This window comes from Primulina eburnea, chromosome 3 (assembly GCF_022965805.1).
Source record: "Primulina eburnea isolate SZY01 chromosome 3, ASM2296580v1, whole genome shotgun sequence".
Classification (NCBI taxonomy): domain Eukaryota; kingdom Viridiplantae; phylum Streptophyta; class Magnoliopsida; order Lamiales; family Gesneriaceae; genus Primulina; species Primulina eburnea.
Genome location: NC_133103.1, coordinates 16634735 through 16649994, shown reverse-complemented (window position 1 = coordinate 16649994; position 15260 = coordinate 16634735). Strand labels below are relative to the sequence as shown.

The following is a 15260-nucleotide window of genomic DNA, read 5'->3' as shown; positions in this document are numbered from 1 at the left end:
CAACTTAGAACTCAAATCATAGGGTTTCAAGTAACTGGAGAAATCAAACTGATCTGATTAAGGTTTACTCATGTAGCAAACTTTTGAGTAGTCTTCATTAACGTAGATTTATGAAGGGACTGGTTTTAAACCAAAATCTAACTAATTCCACTGAATGTCCATCATCAACCCTTTGAACCTGATATCACCGCTCCACATACCAGTCCTAGTATGTACACTTGCGTAAAGAAAAGAAAAAATCATAGCAGTCAGCTAATGGCACTTGATACATGTCATCAAGTCACTACATCTATCAAACTCCATCCAATATCTTTCTTCAATCCTCTTCTTTGCATCAACTCCCTCAATTGTTCAATCTCATCCCACATACCATTCTTAGCATACATATTGGACAGTAAAACATAAATCCCGACATTGCCAGGCTCCAACTCCAGAGCTCTTTGAGCAGCCGCCTTTCCCAATTTGACATTTCCACGCTCGGTGCAAGCACTAAGTAACGCCCCCCACAAGGAAACAGTGCAGCTCTCATATCCAGTATTTGATACATCATTTACTAATTTACATGCCCTCTCCAGCTCGCCGGCCCTACAAAGCAAGTCCACAAGACAACTATAATGCTCCTGACCAGCACTTAACCCATAGTTTAGAGTCATTGACTCAAAGAACTTCATCCCAAGGTCCACTTGGCCAGTGTGGGCACAAGCAGAAATAACTGACAAAAATGCCACTCCATCAGGTTTAATCCCCTCATTCAGCATGCTATGAAACAGCCTAACGACTTCTTCATAATTTCCATTTTTTCCATGCACTCCTAAAATCGAAGTCCACAAAATAACATCCCTCCGCATCTCCTCCCCTTCTCTATATCCCACCATATCAAAAACATTCTTTGCACTCTCCAAGAGTCCACATTTCCCATACATTTCAATCAACAGGCTCTGCAGAAACACATCAGTTCTAAATTCACTAACTTTTCGCATAACAATCCCATGAATCTGCTTACCCAATTCTACATCATATAACCCCGTACATGACTGCAAGGCTGCAGAAAATGTAAAATTATCAGCTTCCAGACCCAACAGTTGCATTCCCCTGACCAGTTTAACCCCTTGATCCCACATATTTGCCCCAGCGTAACCCGACAAAAGCGCATTAACACATACAGTATTCTTCATTGGAATTTCATCAAACACCATAGCCGCGTCATCAATACATGACATCCTCGCGTAAAAATCTACCAAAGCACTACCCACAAACACACTAGCCAACCAACCCGACTTCTCTATATAGCTATGCATCAATTTACCAAGGAAAACTTTTTCTAAACAAGAAATTGATTTCAAAGCGCAGCAGAAAGCGTAAGAATCAACAAACACACCGTTTGAATGCATGAAAGAAAGCGTGTGGAGGGCAAAACAGCTGTACCCATGTTGCGAAAAATGAGATATAATCGAATTAAAGGGCAATGGGTTTTTGGGATTGAGACATTTCAAGAAACAGGCTAGCGTTTTAATACTGTTTCTGTCAAGGCATGTGGTGTATGTGCATATGAGCTTGGTCTGGAGGTTAGGGGAGACGAAGAACAAACCTGCTCTCAGTAAATGAGCATGGAATATTTGAATAGCTCTCAGATTCTTTGTTAGGGAACAGTGTTGTAAAAATTGAGTTATGGAGTGAAAATTCCATGCATCATGTAGCTGGATTCGAGGGAACATATCGGAGACTTTTTATACCAAAACGCAAAGTTCTACAAGGGATGTTTATGAAAATAAAACTGCTCAAACATTTTTTTTTTAAACTGACATCAGAAAATTATTTTAAAAATAGCTTTTGATTAATATTAGATAACAAAACATCATGTTTCATCATTTTTATTATTATTATCGGTAAAAGTAAAATTTATTGATCGAAATTTGACAATAGATACAAAATAATTCGGACATATTTTAACTAGGCAAAAACTTGTGTCACAAGTCTTATTTTGTAAGACATATATCTTATTTGGGTCATCCATGAAAATTATTACTTTTTATTGTGAATATCGATAGGATTGACCCGTCTCACAGATAAATATTCATTAGATCGTCTCATAAGAGACCTACTTTGAACAAAATAACCGGAAATAAACAAACTACGGACATTGAAAGGTCTGTTTGAGCAATTACTTTAATATTTTTTTTTAGTGTTTTATCAATGAAAAACTTTAGAAATCTGTTTGGAGAAGATTTTGGTAAAAAAATATTCAAGGAGCTGTGAACAAGCAATTGGAATCTTGAAGGTGTAATAAGAAATATGATCAAAATTCCTGGGAAACTACTTCATAGAAAGCCTATTTTTCATTCCTAACTACGGGAGAAGAATTTTAAGTCAAAGCTTTAAACCGATTCAGAACATCCAAGTATGAAAATGGGCTCAAAAGAAGTGCAAAGTTAATCCTCCAACCTTACTGGGATGGGAAATAATAAGCTTGCAGAGGCAAGTCTGATAACTTTTGTCAATTGAAAGTGAACAAATATATAAATACATTCATTATTAAGTCCAAATTTACAAAAGAATCTTCTGAAGTCTCCAGAGCTTACTCAAATGGCCATAAACAAACTGTCATCGAGTTTATGGGATCAAGCTTAATCAGTTTGCTAATTTCGAAACATAGAGAAAGAGGTTCCTCTCAAAACAGGAGTGGATTCCAAGTGAAGCAGCTTCCTAAATTTCAAAGATGAGCAAGTTTTCTCTTGCAATGTTCGAGGATATGCGTGTTCAAAAAGCCAATAAAGATATTGTGAAGTATTAACAGAAAAGGTAATTACCTCTACTAAAGATATAGAGCGCAGATCACATTCTCCAAACCCATTGACGAAGGAATAGATGTTCTGCCTTCTGATATACCTGTATGAACTCCAAGATTGTCAATGAGCCTGTTTCTTAGAGATACATCATGAGGAAGCTGAAGGAATCCCAAAACTCGGGAAAGTTCATCCAATGCAGACGTGACACCGGCAGCGATAGTTTCCCAGTACAACATCAAGGCCAAGGATGTCTTGCAAATATATGACTCATCTCATAATGCTTCTTAAAAATTTCTACATTCACCATTTCAAAGTAAATTTAAGTAAGGTTGGTGACTTTACACAAATGATATTGTTTATGTGCAAGGCACGATAAGTTTTGGCAAATACAAAAATTAGATACAATTTCAGCCATCAGAATGATAGTGACAGTGACTTACATAAGCTAATATGGATAAATCAGTCAAAATCTAGTCAAGCAATCTCAAAGGAGAACTTTTCTATCAACGAAGCAAAAGGCGTTAATACTCACTGAAAATTTAGAGTTCGGTTCTAGTAGGTGATAGCAGTCCGAATGCATATCTCGAATTTACTTCGGGCCTGAAATCACGAAAGAGGCTGTTAGAAAGGGACCGGAAGGGTGTCCTGGTGTAGCCCCTTCAACGCTCAAATCAGTAACTGAGAATATAATGAGAGAGCAGCTAAAGGTGCTGCTAAAAATCAATATAATGAATCCTGAATTAGACAATCAAATCTGGTATTTATAAGAGAATAGTTGGGCCTGTCATGGGACTTCCATCCGGGCTAGGGATGGGCCGAGGGTTTGGGCCTGATCTTGAGGGCCCATTTATGGGGTATCACCAGCCTCCCCCTCTCAAGTCGAACTGAATCGTATGTTCGAAGTTCGATTAATTGTGTGTCCTCGATTTACAACATGTAAGTTGTGTGTTCTTCCCCTGTTGCTCATTAGTCTCCAAAAATTCGGAAGCAAATTAAATCATCTTTCCACTCTGAAGGGCCAGATCTGTGCGGGGCCACTTTATCGTCATTTCCCCGACACAGTATTTACTCTGCACTCCATTCACCAGCTATCCGCCTACGCCTCACCTGCGTGCTAGCCCTAGCACACCCACACCCACCAGCTTTACACGCTCGCCCATAGCCACGCTCTTGCACACCCTCACTCGTCCTCGCATTGCAACCCTCCTCAAGCGCCCGCCCTCGCCCTCGCCAACACCAGCGCTGCCTCGCCGCCTCGGTCATCACAGCCTTGTGTGATATTCGCCCCGGCTATTACCTCTCATCGCCGACGCCTGCAGAGTCTCGATCGCTCACCCCGCTTCCTTACCATCGCCCACACCGTTTGCCATTGTCCAATCTATCGTTGTCAACTCTCGCCCATCACCACCCTCATCACCTAGCCCTCCCATCTTTGCGCCTTGCCTATCGCCCCTCATTCTTCCTCGTCGCTCGCATCGCGCAGCCTCGCCTACCTTCTCCGCCCACATTTTCGCACTTCGCCCCCTCCTTGCATCGTCGCATCGCCATTTGCATAGCCCCACCTCCTGCATAGTGCCCTCACATTTCTTTTCTCCTCGCCTCGCTCCGTCTTTGCTGCCCCCCCTCGCCCCTTTGCACGCCATCTCCCTCGCCCTTCTTCCTTGCCACTTGCCCATCTCACATAGCCACGCCCTTACTTCCCTCGCACAACCTCGCCCGTCACTGCTCCTTGCCCCTTGCCTCCCTCGCCTAGCGCTTTCTTGCATGCGCGCTGATGAGATTGGTTAGGGGGATCACCGTTGAGCTACAATAGCTCGGTTCTTGAAATATTGAACACCGATAAATTAAATCGAGTTTGGTGTTCAAACCAAGCGGAAAATACTCAAAATAATCCTTCGTAGAAACTGATTAAATATTTTGTAAAGCATTTAAAATATATGCAAGTTGAATGAGTAAAAAATATTTTGGTTGAAGCATTTTATCAAACACTTGGTATGCAATATTTTGGTATTTGAAGAACACATAAAATGCTTCAACAATGTATCCTTAAAACAATGGAAATGATAAGTAAATGCAATAAAAAAATAGACACGAATTTGTTTATGGATGTTCGGAGACTTCAAATGCTCCTACGTCACCCTTTCTTCCCATTGGGAAGGATTTACTAGAAGACTTTGATTTATACAACTTTTTATACAAACCCATTCAGCTAGGACTTACCCACTGCCTAAACTGAACTCCTAGCACTCAAGATTGTAGGCAGCACCTCACAATCATCATATTATTTAATGTCTCATATGCAAAGACTACAAACACATTGTTTTACGTCTTTGTGTGAAGACTCACTCAACGAATATTTGAATTTCAACTCTCTTGTATATGTGTGAGTGATTGTGTGTGAGGAATTTATCCTTTACAGTGTACATCTCAAATGTATCATCACACAAGGGCTTGTGCTCTCAACTAGCTGATTTCTTCATGCTAACTGCCCATGGTTTGAATCATCTTCAAAAGCTCTTGTTTGATCTTCAAGATATTGTATTTATAAGCTCCAACAATGATATATATGTTAGACACAAGAATGTGATCGTTTGAAAAGTTTTTGTACTGTTTCTGGAATTGGAACGGATTCATCTTGTTGGGCATTTTCCCGACTGGTCAACTCTGGTCAACTCAGCTGGTCGTTCAGTTCAACTGGTCAGCAGCTGGTTCAGTTCAGTTCAGTTCAGTTCAGTTGGTCAGCTGCTGGTTTAGTTCAACTGGTTCAGTTGGTCTGGTTTAGTTCAACTGGTTCAGTTGGTCTTGTTCGGTTCAACTGGTCTTCAGTTGGTCTGGTTCAGTTCAGTTGGTTCATTTCAACTGATCTGGTTCAACTAGTCTTCAGCTGGTCTAGTGCAGTTCAACTGGTTCAGTTCAGTTTCAGCTGGTGTGCTGAAATCAGCCTAGCTGATTTCAGTTTGTGCAGAGCCAGTTACTTCATCGTCATTTATCAGCATCTTAAGCTTCGATTCAGACTTTGACTTCTGAAGATGATTTGTAGATATTCGTCTTATCTTTCCAATACTTGATCGCTTAATTTCGATAACCGAGCTGAGAGATATAACAAAAATACCGCAGCTGCTCAAACCCAACTGATTGCTGTTTTCGTATGATCAGTTCGGTAATTCAGCGATCCGTTAGACCATGATAACATCCGATTTTGCTCAACTGACGTGAATACGACGTGTTTCAAATTGAGCTTTCTGATCAGTCTAGTTGACGGAATGTCATCTGAATCATCCAGCTGAAAGATATCTTCAAAACACTAAAGCTCGCCAGAAATTCAGTTTGTGCACAATTCAGTTTCAGCTTGCTTCTAGTGTTAACAACTTCACACTTGAATAAATATGTTAGAAACACAATAACAAGTTTTTTTTAATATCAATATCAAGATTGCGAACTTGAAAACTTCCAACACGCGCCTCTCGCCCTTGCCACATCCTCGCCCTACTTCCCTCGCACAGCCTCACCCGTCACTGCTCCTCACCCCTTGCCTCCCTCGCCTAGCACTTTCCTGCCCACACGCCCCACTCCCTCGCCATATCCTCGCCCAGCAATCCCTCGCCCCTCGCTAGCACGCTCTCGCCCAGCGTTATCTTCCCAGACACCTCGCGCGCTTGCCCACACGCCCCGTGCGCTTACCCCAACAGCCTTGAGCGCCTAATCGCTCCGACCACCACCTGCTTGTTCCCTTGGTCTTATTCCTCGAGTATTTTTCATTTGAATGCACTGTTTCTTTTGAACTTATCTATGACGATTTGGAACCACTGGGATATGATCTTATTGAAGCTCATTAGCTAGAGGGCGAGCTTACCGAAGCTCTCTCCGTCTCATCACATTTTCTCTTCGACCATGCTCGACTTAGTAAATAAAATCTAACTTTTGCTTCCACCTCTTCCTCTTCTTTGTTAGGCATAATCTAAGTAGATAAAATGTGATTTACAATCTCTCCACCATTTCTCCTCTACCAGGCACAGTCCAGATAATAAAAGTTATACCTCCTCACCCCATGATTTCTCTGCTAGGCGATGCATTAGTAGGAAAATAAAAGTTTCACCTCCTTACTCATGATTCCTCTGCTAGGCTATGTCTTAGCAGGAAAATAAAAGTTTCACCTCCTCACCCCCGACTCCTCTGCTATGCGATGCCTTAGTAGGAAAATAATAAATTTCAATCTCTCCAACTCTTCTCATCTACTAGGCATAACCTAAGTAAGAAAATAAAATTTCCACATCCTCATCCTCTGACTCCTCTGCTAGGCGATGTCTTAACAGGAAAATAATAAATTTCAATCTCCCCAACACTTTTCCTCTACTAGGCGTAGCCTAAGTAGGAAAATTTAATTTTCAATCTCATCACTTCTTCTCATCTACTAGGCATAGCCCAAGTAAGTAAAATTTAATTTCTCGTCATCAACTCTTCTCCTCTACTAGGCGTAGCCTAAGTAGGCAAAATTTAATTTTTCAATCTCCTTAATCTTCTTCTCTATTAGGCATAACCCAAGTAGGTGAAATTTAATTTCTCCTCATCAACTCTTTTCTTCTACTAGGTGCAGCCTAAGTAAGTAAAATTTAATTTTTCTTCTCTCCAATTCTTCTCCTCTACTATGCGTAGCTCAAGTAGAAAAATTTAATTTTCAATCTCCTCACATCTTCTCCTCTATTAGGCATAGCCCAAGCAGGTAAACTTTAGCTCATGTCATCCTCATAATACAACAACATCCACGAACTTAATTAATACAAAAACTTGGTCTTATTAATTTTAAACCGATTATGCAGGACAAATTCAGAAACGAAATACAATAACAATAAAGTCAAGAGTAATATTTTCTAATGTGGTAAGCACTCCAGAGCCTCGTTAAAGCATTGTTCTGCGCATTTTCCAACTTTTCTCTCTGTTATTCTTTTCTCTTGTCTATCAAGCAAATGCAATCTAGCATCACTCTAAACCCCTTGCAATTTCCCCCACTTCCTTCTGATTCTCTCACCTCCATTACCTTGTCTTGATTCATATTCAGAGGAATATAAGATGAGAATTATCCTCTATCTCTAGCTTTATCATCTTCTCTCTCACCCACACCTTTCTTCCTACCCCCTCTCTCCGCCCCTTCAATCCTACTTCCTCCAAGTCATTGCTCCATACTCTTGTGTCGTTGTGCATCTTCTAGGTTCACGTACCTTTCTGCCCGAACTAAAAGATCATCATAGCTCAACGGAGGTTTCTTGACTAGGGATATGAAGAATTTTCCTTCTCTCAGTCATTGGGTGAAGTCACTTATCATAATGTCTGGGGTCGCCGCTGGTATCTTCAGCAATGCTTTGTTGAAACGCTGGATAAATTCTCGCAAAGTTTCAGCTTATTGTTGCGTCATCATGAACATGCTTAAATAATTTTTCCGGTACATCTTGCTGCTAGCAAATCGATGTAAGAAAGCAGTAGAAAAATCCTCGAAAGACTGTAATGAGTTGGGCTGCAGCATATTAAACAACTACTGGGCTGATCTCACCAACGTGCCAAGGAACACCCTGCACCTAACTCCATCTGAGTACTGATGTAAAAAATCCTCATTCTCAAATCTTCCCAAGTGTTCTTCTGGGTCAGTACGCTCATCGTACTCTCCCACGCTTGACTGTCAAAAACTTGGGGAAGCTCTTCCTCCAAAATGGGAGGGAAAAAAGGACTATCTTTCTTGGGCGCTGGAGCTCTGTTTCTCAATTGATGCTTCAACATTCTTATCTTCATCCACATCTCCTGCGCTCCGAATTCTCCCCACTCGGGAGAGGCCGCGTCTTTTCGACCCTGCTCCGATGGCCCTCCACATTCTCCTCTCGTTCTTGGTGAGTGACTTATTCTTCGGCAAATATAGATTCTTGGTTTCTCTTGATGGCCTCGTCTACTGTCTTGTTAATGAATTGGCCCAATCGTTTCAGGGTCAAGTTCCCCACATTCTCATCGGGACGAAGTTCTTCGGCCCTCATCTCAGGACGAGGTTGTGTAGGACCGAACGCTTGCCGCTTTACCAAAAACTATAGCTAGAAGTAATAGTGCAACTCAAATCTTTTAAATCGCACAGCAACTCAAACACCACGGTTCGATCGCTTTACCAAGCAGGGATAATTATTGCACACAAAAATCTCCCTCCCAATAATTGCATTCCTTGCAATCAATGAGAATCGAACTCATGACCTTGGCTCTGATACCAATTGTAGGATCGAGTGCTTATCGCTTTACCAAAAGCTATAGCTAGTGGTAATGGTGCAACTCAAATATTTTAAACTGCACAGCAGCTCAAGCACCACGGTTCGATTGCTCTACCAAGCAAGGAAAATTATTGCACTCAACAGGTTGTTCATGTCCCGTCTCCTCAATAAGAGGATGTTCGGGTCTCGTTTGAGGATGCGACGACACTGAATCAGTCCTACTACTCCCTCTCTGGCCTACCATCTTTATGTCTCAGCTCAACCTTCCCACAGACGACATCAAATGATACTCAACGAAAATTTAGAGTTCGGTTTCAGTAGGTGATAGCAGTCCGAATGCATACCTCGAATTTATTCTAGGCCTAAAATCACGAAGGGGACTGTTAGAAGGGGGCATGAGGATGTCTCGGCGTAGCCCCTACGACGCTCAATTCAGAGACTTAGAATATAATAAGAGAGTAGCTAAGGTTGCTAAAAATCAATATAATGAATTTTGAATTAGACACTCAAACCTGATATCTATAAGAGAATACATGGACATGTAATGAGCCTTCCATCTGAGCTAGAGATGGGCCGGGAGTTTGGATCTGATCTTGAGGGGCCTATTTATGGGATATCAGGTGCTAAGAAATCATTTTACATTTTTCATAAACCATTTCAATGGTCCACAGACAACATGATCGGTTTCATTGCTGGGTGTATCAATAATTAACTAACATGCTTTAAGTTAGTTAAGAAGACTGACTTTAAATTATAGCATTTTTTAATATGTCGAAATGCTGTCATTTGCTTTGTAAAGAAGTGCATTTATACTTCTGAAGATTTGTACAAGAATTCATATTGAACTTTGTTCAGCATTTTACAAATATTAGTTTTTTTTTTATATTACATTCTTTTAAAAAAGACATCGTGGTTCATTATATTTTAATAAAAAAAGGTTTTGTCCTTCCTCCCTCACATTCATCCTAATTTTTATCCATGGTTCAAAAGTTTGATTCCATTCAATTAACTAGTTAAGTCAATTCATTTGTGTTTTGGATTTAGATTATTTTCTATTGATTAAATAAACACATTTAGAGTAACTATAAAACCTTGTAATTAATTAACTTTTTTAATATTTGTAATTAATTAACTTTGATTTAAGATAAACTATCTTTTTTTTTCTGTCACATTATTAGTAGGGGTGAACAAAATTTCGGTTAAATCGAATTAACCGACAGAATCGAGCCAATTCGAAAATTCGGTTCGGTTATTTCGGAAATTCGTTTTTAAATTAAAAAAATTCGGTTACATTGGTTTATTCGGTTCGATTACGGTTTTTAAAATTTTGAAATCAGTTAGCCCAATTAACGGATATAATAAATACTATTATTTAATAAATTTTTATTATTTATCAATTGTATATATATATATTTAAATTTTTAATTTTAAAATCAACTCTAATTCTAATATAATTCTAAACGTTTTGGTTTTCTCGTTCTCACTTTTTTATTCTCCACTCTCGACTTCATCTGCCGCGCACCCATCTCTCGTCGCCGGTCGAGACGATGCTCGTCCATGTTATGTTATTTTATATAAAAATCATGTATTAATTGTATTCGAACAAAACTTATACCTTTTTAATGTGTGTGATTTATATTTTTATGCGTTTGTGTAAACTGTTGTGTTCAAGAAAAATTACATATATAATTATAATGAAATCAAATTTTTTTTAAAAACTTAATTCGGTTCGGTTCGGTTCGGTTCGGTTCGGTTCAGTTCAGTTATGACTAATTCAATTCGATCTATAATTACACAGATCGAATACTCACCCCTAATTATAAGTGTCCTCTTTATAGAAAAGGGACAATCTTGGTAGTAAAAATAAAGGGTCCAAACTTTAGTTTAAATATTTTTTTCCTCAAACCTATCCCATTGGTCAAAACTAAAAATCTTGTTTGCCTGCCCGAAAAAAAAAAAAGAAAAGCGTGGTCCCCACCAAGTCCCACTTTCATCATTCCCTCTCCGGTTCTGGACACTTCAATTATTTCCAGTTTGATCAAATTCATAAAATCGCATTAATTTTGTTCAGTCGCGTCGACGGAGAGGGAAAGAGCATTGATATTCAGTCTGTAGCTCTATGATTAAATCGGGGATTCATCGGCCACCACGGGGTTCGAAGACTTGAAGTTGAACTACAATCCAATGGATCTTCCCCACGATGAAAAAGCTGAGATAGAAGTTTGCGAGGATTCAAATTCTAAGCGCTCCATCTCCAATGTGCTCTTTATAATCGGTATTCTTTTTATCTTATAGTGTGTGTGTTTTTTCGACAAAGATTTACTCCATTTTTTAAATATTGTAATATACTGATTTCAATTCTGTGTTCAGTTATGCAGACTGAGGCGTCACCTCTAGTGAATAAGTTCCAGCTCACCGAGGACCTTGATTCTGTGTACGCCTTCTTCTTGATCGCATTTTTTTTTCATTAGTTTCTGTTGTTTAGTTGATTTGGAGTGGAATAGCTCATTTCTTTGTCAGCGTGTGGAATAGGAAGTCGGTGACTTCTTGATCATTTGTATTAGTTTAAGCTTATTGTCACAAGTTAATTAATGTGGGATTTTAACTATATATGAAATCGTGAGTTTAATTATTTGAAAGGTGATTCACTTTTTTCTATACGTTTGATTATTTTCCATTAAACTTTACGACAGTGATTATTATTATTTTGCTCTGGAAGTTAACTCACCGTAGAGTTGTTTTTTTCCACCTTCCATGTTAATGCAGGTTTCCAAAGGGGGTACCATGGGTGAGGTATCATGGTAAATACAAAGATTTGAGCATCAACGTTGTTTGCCCTGGAAAAGACAACACTTTGGGTCTGTATTTCTTTACTTGATGTAGCTTTTGATAATGTTAGTGTATGTTTCTTGTGTAATCTTCCTTTTCTTATGGAATGTGTACCGGTAACAAAGATTTTCGGCTGATACTACTCTTGAATTTCATGTTACTGAGCTCATGACCTATTTCTTATTAGGTGTTGACAGTGTAGGCACGGTGTCTGCATCCCTTCTGACTTATGCTTCAGTTCAAGCATTGCAGCCAGACATTATCATAAATGCAGGCACTGCTGGAGGGTTCAAGGTATTTCAGATAAATGATTTATGGTTCTAATTATTCCAATTTTCAATATCTGTATTATTAGAACCTCACTGTTGACCATCAAGATTCAAGATTGGTCAGCTGCTGCTAATATTTTTTTAGGCTCCAGTTTATCCGTGTGCATATGTAGTTCGGTGTACAACTGTACATGAGAGTGTCTTCCTCCAATTTCTTCATCGTTGTATATCTTTGAACTCACTGCTTCTGTGCTTGTCAAGTAAAAATTTATTTTTAACCCTCAGAAATTTTAACTAATTTTTTCAGTTGTGAGAAATATGATCAATTATCTTGCTTGATGAAATTTGTACTCGTATTTTGCTGTTCTATGCCATACATTAGTCAGTACATAAAGTAGCGGTTAAATTGTTGTTACAAAAATTCAACTAGTTTCTGAAGTGGAAAGGGAAACTCAGACATGCCCTCTGTGTAGAGCATGTAATAACTAATAACTTTAAATATATTTTTCAATTGATATCTAGAATTTACCAGGCAAAAGGTGCTTGCATAGGAGATGTATTTCTTGTATCAGATGTCGCTTTCCATGACAGACGAATTCCCATCCCTGTAAGTACACTGCATTCATATTTTCTCACTTATTTATTTTTCATTTATTTGTACGCACATTATGGAATAGGTCTCCCTTTTTGGAGATGGGTGATTATTTCCCTAACTGGTCAGGTTACTAGTCCATCTATCAGAATATTTAATTTCTAATTCTTAGATACTTGTGGAAATGTTTGGTGTTTCACATCTTTACCCAGTAATGATTTCATTGTCATGCTTTCCCAAAATGATTCCAAACCTCTAAAGATTTTGATCTATATTACACGGTGCATACCAGTGTGACCGGCGGTAGTGCTTCTTTATTAAACCTCTGAGAAAGTGGATGTACATTATTTTTTGTTTATTGCTCACTTTCTCAATCTCCGGGGATGGAAATCGATAAGACTTTTACCTCATGATCAATGATATAATGCATTGCTATTGTTTTCTGGTTGCAAACATGCGTTAGTAGTTTATGGACAGTCAGTAATCCTGTTTCCTGAATTAAGAAGTTTAACATTTGCATCAGATCTTCACAAGCCTTTTTTTTCTCCAGGTGTTTGATCTGTATGGTGTCGGCTCTCGTCAAGCATTCTACACCCCCAACCTTGCAAATGAGCTGAATTTGAAGGTTATTTACTTTTAGAAGCTCGTTTAGTGATCATTTGGTACCTTGAGTGCTCTTTTTCTCTTTTTCTTTTCAAAGTTCATTTATCATAAGTTTCAGAACTACAAAGATTATAGTCTCGGATTAAGATTGGTAATTTTATACCAGCTATTCTTTATGGCTTGGATCGTTAGGCCACTACAGGACTACATATGCATAAAATGACGATAGCAGAGATGCGTATGTTAAATTTATGTGTGATAAAACGCAAAAGGATAGAATTAGAAATGAAAGAATTATAAACTATTTAGGTGTAGCCTTCATTGAACATAAGATTAGGAAGAGTGTCTAACATAGTTTGGTCATGCAAAGAGGAGATCAAATATGACCTCAATCCGACATCTCTTAGATGTAAATAGTAGGAGGGGTAGACCATTTAAAAATTGGATAAAAGTGGTTAAGAATGATATCTAAAATATTGGTTTAAGAGATGGCATGTGCGAAAATCGCTTAGTTTGGAGAACTAATATCCATGTAGCCTACTACGCAACTAGCGGGAATGTGGTATGATTATGATGTTGATGAATGAGGTTGGTGACATGTCCCTGCGATCTTAAAGCTTTATTATTTTAATTAATCTGTAAAATATAGGATCTTATGGACTTGAGTTTTCAATCTAATGGAGTAGCATATCTTTCCTACACATTCAATGATGTGTAGTAAAAAAAGTCCAGTTATTTAGATTGTCTCCCTTTATCTTGATCTTCAATGATGTCTGAACTCGATGGTATCTATTCATGTTTCCAGTATAAATGTTCACAGGAATTTAGATTCTGCTGCATTTTTTTTTGGTTTACTGACATTATCTTTGCATGTATGAAATTTAATAGGTGCATTGTGGACTTTCCCCTGATTGGCCCTCTCTGATCAACTAAAATTGTGCCTTATATGCACATATTGAGTTTGTTCACTTACGTTATTTATGTGAAAGGATGTTAGAATAACATAGCTGAGGTTAAAGTAGTACCTTTTGCATGTTTTAGGTTGGCAAATTGTCTACTGGCGATTCTTTGGATATGTCCTCTGTGGATGAAGCAGCAATCCTTGCAAATGATGCAACCGTTAAAGATATGGAGGTTGGCATTACCTTTTGAGCTTATCATGTTGCCTGATGTAACGTCAAAAAGAGTGCTTCTGCAAATGCGGTTGTTGCATTCCACAAAATACTTGAATCACATCTGTAGCAACTAGCAATTGAATCTTCTAGTCTCAACTCAACCTTGCTCAAATTATTTTCACAATTTTTCTCTAGGACATTACTGATTCACATCCTTCCACCTGAATTTTGTCAAAAATAATTTTTTTTAATGAAAAAAATTGAACCTCCTATTTTGTCAAAATATTGGCGGGAATAGTATAATATAGTGTCTTTTTAGAAGAATAAATTTGTTGTAGACAACATTACAATACGCTTCTTCATGCCCAATAGATGCAAAGGACTTCATCTGTAGATTTGTCTTGGATATTCAGGGAGCTGCTGTTGCTTATGTAGCGGATCTCCTGAAAGTTCCTGTGATATTCTTAAAAGCTGTGACGGATATTATTGACGGCGACAAGCCAACAGCTGAGGAATTTTTGCAAAATTTGGCAGCAGTAACCCTGTCACTTGATCAAACAGTCACCCGAGTCGTCGATTTTATCAACGGAAAGAGTTTCTCAGAAATTTGATAATCTGATTTGGAGCATATACATGTTTATAATATAATCATGTCTTTTTTATGCTACTCGATTCATTAGCTTATGCTATGTAACTAGAAAGGTAATGTATCTTACTTTATCCTGCACATTTATGCGTACGTTTTGTCGCGTCTAAATGCTACATAGAGTTTGCACTGCCTACCTGCATACGCTTTCCCGTTTGTGTCAGCTGATTGTTAGAAAATC

General features: G+C 38.6%; 2 protein-coding genes across 2 annotated transcripts; one reads left to right on the top strand and one right to left on the bottom strand.

The window, feature by feature from the left end:
* Positions 1-275: 275 nt before the first annotated feature.
* LOC140826899 (putative pentatricopeptide repeat-containing protein At3g23330) lies at positions 276-4049 on the bottom strand. The gene is made up of 2 exons (XM_073189438.1): positions 3856-4049; positions 276-1419 (listed from the first exon to the last, which is right to left on the bottom strand). The coding sequence occupies exons 1-2, from the start codon at positions 4047-4049 to the stop codon at positions 276-278; spliced, it is 1338 nt and encodes a 445-aa protein (XP_073045539.1).
* A 6970-nt stretch (positions 4050-11019) lies between these two features.
* LOC140827028 (5'-methylthioadenosine nucleosidase-like) lies at positions 11020-15260 on the top strand. Its single transcript, XM_073189608.1, has 8 exons — positions 11020-11300; positions 11396-11459; positions 11792-11883; positions 12042-12148; positions 12656-12730; positions 13266-13340; positions 14360-14452; positions 14847-15260. Exons 1-8 carry the CDS (start codon positions 11210-11212, stop codon positions 15042-15044), a joined length of 795 nt encoding a protein of 264 aa, XP_073045709.1. The 5' UTR covers positions 11020-11209; the 3' UTR covers positions 15045-15260.

Excerpts from the sequence above, each read along its gene's own strand:
- LOC140826899 (XM_073189438.1), bottom strand. The coding sequence starts at position 4,049 with ATGACCGAGGCGGCGAGGCAGCGCTGGTGTTGGCGAGGGCGAGGGCGG. Across the intron at positions 1,420-3,855 it reads GCTGGTGAATGGAGTGCAGA|CTGTTTTGCCCTCCACACGC; the intron begins GTAAATACTGTG and ends ACATGGGTACAG.
- LOC140827028 (XM_073189608.1), top strand. The coding sequence starts at position 11,210 with ATGGATCTTCCCCACGATGAAAAAGCTGAGATAGAAGTTTGCGAGGAT. Across the intron at positions 11,301-11,395 it reads CAATGTGCTCTTTATAATCG|TTATGCAGACTGAGGCGTCA; the intron begins GTATTCTTTTTA and ends TTCTGTGTTCAG. Across the intron at positions 11,884-12,041 it reads TGGAAAAGACAACACTTTGG|GTGTTGACAGTGTAGGCACG; the intron begins GTCTGTATTTCT and ends ATTTCTTATTAG.